The 7711-nt window shown below is 33.2% G+C and overlaps 1 protein-coding gene across 1 annotated transcript; it reads right to left on the reverse strand.

Moving 5' to 3' along the window:
* Positions 1 to 872: 872 nt before the first annotated feature.
* On the reverse strand, positions 873 to 3162 carry LOC125869641 (F-box/kelch-repeat protein At3g23880-like). The gene is made up of 2 exons (XM_049550099.1): positions 3123 to 3162; positions 873 to 1990 (listed from the first exon to the last, which is right to left on the reverse strand). Exons 1-2 carry the CDS (start codon positions 3160 to 3162, stop codon positions 873 to 875), a joined length of 1158 nt encoding a protein of 385 aa, XP_049406056.1.
* Between the last annotated feature and the right edge of the window lie 4549 nt (positions 3163 to 7711).

Raw genomic sequence — 7711 nt, forward strand, 5'->3', positions numbered from 1 at the left:
TTGCTTCCTCACTTTAATTCCTCAAAAAGGATGCAAGTCAAAAAATTGAATCACAATAAAAGTCTATGCATAGCCATCATCAAACTATTGTCGTTGTTTCTTACTAGGATTAACTATATTTCCTTGTTATAGATTGGCTACAGTAATTTGTGACAATTTTTCAAAGTATTATGACAGATAGTTGACACCACAACAAGTAAGAATGACTCTTTAATTTCTTTAAAAATGGTTTTCATCACTAACTTGGTGATACATAACCAATATACCTTGTTAGTTTAACTTTAATATTGTGGATGATTGAAAAAAATGTACTCTAAACATGATTAAAAGATCAACTATTGTAGGAACTATTTTTGATTCATATAACAACGATGATTAAATTTATAGTCTCATCTACTTTAGAATTGATGAGGCCTTCTTAAACAAAGCTCATCCCCATTATCTTTCTCTTATATTCATGCCTTTGACCCCATCCCACGCTCATGGTTAAAGTAACTAAACTTGTTTCATGAGCTTCTCTATGATTGCACTGAACCATTGGTTATTCACAAAAGTAAAATACATTTCATCTTTGATTGACCAAATAAGTATAACAAATAGAAGATAGTCCTAAAGAAATAATGTTGAATGCACTTAGCTTGAAGATGAAGACAGCAAGCCCTAAAACCAAAATAATTATTCTTGAGAAGAAGTTTCATGAAAGAAAAAAACACTAAAAAGATCTTCTAACATATATAATTCAAAGATGTTTGTGATATGCAGTGTGGCAATGTTTTGTAAGTGAGAAAAGAAACAAAATTTAATAGCGGTTGAGAAAAATATATAATGAACTCTTACTAATTATTTATCACACGATTTTCATCATCTTAGCTTTAATTATGTGTTGCCTCTGATGTTGTTGCATTTCTTGTATGTTCCACAACAAAAGGCCAAACAAGGCTTTCAATGTAGAGCTTTGCGTCAACAAGTTGACCACAATTGGTAACCTCTTGAAATTGCATTGAGTCATCCTTTGGATTGCAAATTATGATATTTGATCCATTCTTAAACAAAATTTCACCTTCACTTGATATGCAAAAATGTGGACCAAAGAAACTATATCCCACACACCTGATGTTAAACATTTTTGTCCAAGACTCTTTATCTCCATACTCCTTCATAACCCACACATCTACATGAGTCATTAGAGGATGACAAATCATAGACAGATCATTTCCTAATACACCAAGGTACGGCATAAAATCAAAATTTCCTTCTCCGTAGCAAGGATTCTCCATTTCTTCCCATCTCCCATTAGCCAAGTCAACCACAAAGATGACACAATCATTATAATAACCAGAATACTTATTAGTAATAGCCCAGTGAAGCTTCACATTCACAAGCATACCTGAGTTATTGAATGACATAGCAATCTGCAAATCATCCAAATGTTTCCAAGAATTATTATTTAGACTGTACATTTTCCCCACATTATAATATGAATTGTCATCACCCACATTTAGAGTGATATCCACTACCTTATAATCATCATGAAGCTCATCGTATCCAAAACCATACATATAAAAGGAACCAGTTCTAGAACTAGGCATTTTCTTGAGCTTCCTAATTGATGGATTCCACATAAACAAGTCTTTTTGTTCAATGGCAACACAAATAACCCCATTGACGGAACCCACAACCTTAATAGATTGATAGGATTTTTTTGGAGGATAATCCAAGTCAATTGCCCTAGTAACATTGTCATAAAATAAAGAGTTAACAGAACAGTCCTTAAGATTGTTTTCAGGTGGACCGAACCCCAATATAAGCCTATGAAAGGCCTTGTTATTAGAAGATATATTGAGATGGGTGTTGACAAATTTATGACTAGAGATTAAACCAAGCCAAGATTTTGATACAGACCTAAATTTCAAGAGGAGTTTCACTGGAAGCCTTAAGAGGATCTCAGTAATGATCTCTGTTGGTAGAACAGTGGTTGTAAAGTTTGAATCTTGAACAAAAGAAAAAGAAAATGGATCACTGGTAATGTGCTAGCTCCTCTTTTGGTGTCGATGAGAGGCTTCAGATTCCATTCTGTTGCAAAAGTTTGTGAAGACAACAATGTTTTGATGTTTTTATCTAGAACTATGCTCTGAAAATTTTTTTTAGTTGTACCATCTCTGATAGATATGCTATATAATTCTTGTCCAAATAAATGGTCATTTCTTTATTGGAAAAAGATTTTAAAGTGTTCCTTTAAGTGTCATTTGATCAATTTTTATCCTTTTAAATTTGCCATAAATGAACGTGCATTTAAGCTGTAGCAGAAAATTCACGGTCAAAAGAATCTCTTAAATTACACAGTCCAAAAGATCGGTCAAAGAAATCTAGTTTAAGATTAGGAGGATTTACTCATAAACATTAATTCACTATGGGTTTTGTCCATTTAACTTAATTTATACATAGATTTTTGTTGTTATAGTGGATTTGGACTGGGAATAAGTTTTTTTTTAATTAAAAATGCTAGTAAAGTGAAAAACATAAGCAAGCCAGTGAAATAATTCTTTAACAATTTGTTGGATAAAATATATTCTAAAGCACCTTGTTTGGTTGCAGCCTAAAACAACTTGAGCAAAAAAGCTCTTTTTTGTACTAAGTTGTATATCTCTGTCATAGTTACTTTATGATGAACCAAATTATTCATAGGAAATTCATTATCAGTCCCCGAGCCTATGACTTGAGTGTGGCCAACACACGAAAATCATTACTATTCCCAAGAGAACCCTTGGTCGAGCTTACTACTGAACGGAACACTAAAAACTTATGAAAAAGCTTTAAAAGTCATAAACATTCACACATTTGAACATGCTTTATAAAAAGTCTGAAATATAAGTTTGAATTATAATAATAATGTTTAAAACATCCGAAGATCAAGACTTAACTGACTCATTCACTTGTCTATGAAGCCTCTACTAAACTAAGATAGGTGCGGGACACGACCAATGGCTACCTGAATAATAAACTAGAATGTCTACTAATTACTGAAATAAATAACCGAATTGGATCGCTCTAAAAGCAAGGAGATCTCACCAAAATCTAATGTAGAGTATCTCAACAAAGTGTTTGTTGTTGACCCTGAGTACCTGTATTTACATCATTAAAAGATGCAGCGCCAAATGTCATCATTACATGGAATGTATGGCATGTAAAATAGATGAACACAACAGTGGTTATACTAAGCATACATAATTGAAGAACAACTCAGAGAATGATTGAAAATTTTATAACTTAGTAAAGCATGCAAATTTATTGAAAACAATAATATTTTACAACATAGATATATGCAATAATATCAAATGCTTAAATAGTATACTTCACGTTTCTTAGGGAGTTTCTCTAATCGACAACCATCACTATGAACTTCTACCTAACTCAGTATTCAATACAACTCTCAAATCAATGCAATGATGCTCAATAACTGTATAAGGTTCCATGTTAGAAAAAAGTGTCCCACTTTAGGAAAATCTAATAATCTCTATCTTGAATTACTACTCAAAATACTTCGTTATGAATATACTAAACTTGCTTTAGAAACTGACTGGAAACCTTTCTCTAAAACTGATTATGCTCACTTCAAAACTAGCCATATTTTTCTTTATAAAAATAATGAACTTGGAACGTTTCAAGTTGCCTTACAACTCTTTTTGAATTATGGCTCAAATACTTGAAGTTTACTTTGAATGTGAAAGTAATGCATAATGAATGATATGCCAAGGCCTCTAAAAATTCTTAATTAAATAGGGCGCATGTGATATAATAAGCTTGAACAACAATCGAGGTTCATAAATATGTAGAGAACTGAAATCTCTACAATGAAATCAAGAATCTACACTAAAAATGTATGGCGAATTTCAAATAGGGCTAACTTTGGAGTAAAAACCCTAATCTTAGTCTTTTTAACTAAAAACTAGATGTAGGGCATAAAGAAGAACTCATTCATTCACTACGATAGCCTTACATACCATAGAGAATAAGAGTTCTTCAAGAAAGCTTGATACCCTAGATTGTTCTTTTTTATAATTTTTTCACTACGTTTGGGGAGAAAGATATGAGAGTATTCTAAGGTAACACTACGATATACTTCCCAATTAGGTACTATAAAGTCAAGGTTTTGGCTTAGAAAGAATGAGAAAAGACTAAAATATCCTCATTTAAAAACTCCTGTAATCCTTTCAGGAGGCCTAACTATGGTCCACAGTTAGATCTACAACTCATGGATTCCATCCGTGGAATCTAGACCAAAATTATGCTCTCGAAAGTTCATTCCATGAGACAAATTATGGATGTTTTTTTTATTTACGGATTGTGGTTGAATACGTAAAAATCAGACAAAAAAATAAGTTTCAGGACTTTATTCTACGAGCTGAAATTATGGCCCATAGTTGGATTTATGACCCATAGTTTGGTCCGTAAGAATAAGTCCAAAAAATGGCTTCAGAAGTTTGATTCTGTGATATTCATTACATCTTTACTTCACTATACAACCCATAAATGGGGCTCATAGTGGGTAGATTATGATAACTCTACAGGAAGTGTCCAAGGTAAAATGTCTTAACTTTTTCAATCTAAACTCCATTTGATACAAACTCGGTGACATTGGAAAGAAGATCATAGAAGTTTTATGCGAAAGGCCATGGGACACTAACTCTTAATATTCAGAGATATATGGTCATATGAAGGTTATCCTATCATGAACTCTTGCAAAAAACTTAGCTAGTGGAAAGATTTTGATCTCAACTTATGCTAGAGGTCCCTTATGACCCTAAATAACTTCTGATTCACTTTATACACTTGGTAAATGACCTTAAAATAAAATATCAAGTAGCATATCACCCGATTCAAGCTTATATACTTATGGCGAATGATTCAGATTCTAAGGGTAGAGATGCGAGGTGTTACATTAATAATGCATTTAAGCAGCTATTTAAACATTAAAGATATTTAATCTTTGATGTTGAACTTTAATGCATTCAAGGATTTTATATTGTGAATAATGATATGAATATCAATGATAGAATCTTCAAATGAGCATCACAATAGAAGCATTTTTGTCCGTTCAATGTTAGGGTGTAATGACCCATCTTCGTCATTATGAGTAGGCCAATGGTGAAAAAATTTAGGCCAAAAAACTTTTCAAGTAGTGACTTAAATTATTAGGCTAAGCCAGCCTCATACAAAATCTAGGCTAGGTGAGGTCTAGGGCCATCCGATAATAGGCGGGGTAATATTGATGTTTAATGAACATATTCTTGTAGTCAAAGCATTAAGGAGTCCTTAGGGCCTTTGAAAATTCAATCAAGTTAAGTATAACTCTAGAATTGATCTTGGCATGGAAGGTATGTGTCGGGACATAATGGGAAGATGTTGTGTTGTAAAAAGGGCCTTTTTCTGAATTATTAATTTCTAAAGTTTTGTCGAGGCATATATAGCAGGATGCATTCCGCTATAGTCATGCTCAGACCCCTATAACAGTGTTAATTACTACTGCAGCAACGTCAATATAGCAGGCTAGGCTGTTATAGAGAGGGGAAATGGGATTTATGTAGTAATAGCCTCGAAACCCCTATTTTATGCACTTTGTGTTCTTATACTTGGGAGGGGAAATTTTGAGATGTTTGCACATGATTTTCCATATAACTCATTAGTAAAGGTAAGACTATTACTCCCCAACCTTGTACTTTGATTATTGAGCCTTGGAGTCTATGTTATTACTATTTGGGGAGGGTTCTAACATGATTTAATGGTAGGAAGAGCCCTGGGTCGAATAGAATGACCATGAATTGACCTAGGGTTAGGATTTGGTTGTAATCCAAGAATTATTAGGCCATTTTACATTGAATATTGTGTTGTATTATAATTTTAGATCAAGAACAAACTAATGTTTCACAAAGGGTTCAAGGCTCATGATCAAACTTCTGCAGCAATTGCTTGACACCCAGGTATGCAATGTTTTCTTATTTGTGTAGTAAAACCTATTTTCTACTCCATGGTATTTTGTATATTGATGAGAGATTTAATGCCTAGGCCTTCTGGATGGTTAAGGTTGTTTTTATTGGTGTAAAGGCGGGAAAAGATAATGACTGGGGGTGGTTCTAAAATTCTTAATTTATAACCTTGAGTTTGCTTGTTGGGGTAATTAGGTGTTAATGGTAAGGTTAAGTGTTATCAAAATGCTAGGTTATAGCCATTTCTAGGACTTGTGGTAATCAAATGGAAAAAATATGTGCTCATAAAATGGGTCTAGTGTTGAGATATTGGTATATGCATATAGGTGTATATATTCATGTATATGTTTATATTGATTGTTATATGTGGAATGCTGTTCAATGCATGTGTCACGATCCATAGTATACCCTAGGCGTAATATGACATATAGAACCCCGAAAGGCCGTACACAAACCACTTAGCATACATTATACAAAGTAATAAAAATAAAGATTTTAAAATAAAGTCTTATATCAGAAAGAGTTTGACAAAGTGGAAGTCTAACATAGTCTCAACTAGCCATCTATTACATCATAAGGAAGTGATTGAGACGTAAATCATACATCACGTACAAACTCTGAAAACTAAAATAAAGAAAGTAATAAAAGTTGCTCGCTCTTTGGAACATGAGGAATCGCCAATCCTTGAGTGTCAAAAGATCAACTAGCCATGAGTATGAGAGGTAGGAGCGTCAGACCCTACATTAGTGAAACAATGTAGGCACAAGTATGCATTAGTACATGAAATGTACTAAGTATGCTAACAATGTATAAGAGTTATGAAATCATTTTAAAAAGGATTTTACATGACATGCAATGACCAAGCTAAATCATAAGATAAAAGGGTTAGCAAACATAAGTCATAGTCATGGTCAATGCAAGCTTAACATCTTTGAAACACTTATGAGATACTTTAGAAGTAACCTTAGTTCATTATTGTGAAAAGTTTACCATGTAACTGACATGGACCATGTGAGCTATAACATGGAATCCAGTGTCTATCCTATACCAAAAATAGATGTCCTTACTTTCCAAATTAAGAACCATGAGTCTGAGCTAAAGTGGATCCACTAGATAATGTTTATCTGAGATAATCATCTTGTGGTGTCACATAGTTTATGGGTCATGGGTAATCACCACTATTCCACTAAGTTCTAAGCAAAATCCCACGGAATAGTCATTTGTCATAGTCGTATTATCATCCATGGAAAGGCCCAATTAAGTAACCAATCTTAGCTAGAGTTCATTTTCAATAGCTCCTAAACTTAATTCAACTTAGGTGAGAAAACCTTTCAACCTTATGAATCCTTCATGTGAGAAATCCTTTCACAATCATGTTCTTAGTAGTGTATGAGAAAACCTTTCACAATAACATGGATACTTTACTGTCAAAGCATCCTCAAATCATTTACATCAAGTTCATAAAACCATCCATATCTTCATAAATTCATCTTTCATAGTTCATAAGCTTCATTATGTGTTCATAGTCTAAGAATCATGGATCATGCATGGGTTACTTAAAATTATGTAATTACTTCAATTCATTGAAAAGAATCCATGAAAATTGGATAACACTCTAACTTTGATTTGAGAATCTAACTTGTAAAATTGGAAGATTTTAGGAACCCTATGGAGGAAAGGACTTCATAGGTGAATGCTAACATACCTTAGTGATCAATTCCCAAAAG

The sequence above is a fragment of the Solanum stenotomum genome, chromosome 7 (genome assembly GCF_019186545.1).
Source record: "Solanum stenotomum isolate F172 chromosome 7, ASM1918654v1, whole genome shotgun sequence".
Taxonomy (NCBI): Eukaryota; Viridiplantae; Streptophyta; class Magnoliopsida; order Solanales; family Solanaceae; genus Solanum; species Solanum stenotomum.

Coding starts and splice junctions, on each gene's coding strand:
- LOC125869641 (XM_049550099.1), bottom strand. CDS start 3,162: ATGACATTTGGCGCTGCATCTTTTAATGATGTAAATACAG. Junction 1,991..3,122: donor TTTTAATGATGTAAATACAG/GTACTCAGGGTC, acceptor CTTTTGTTCAAG/ATTCAAACTTTACAACCACT.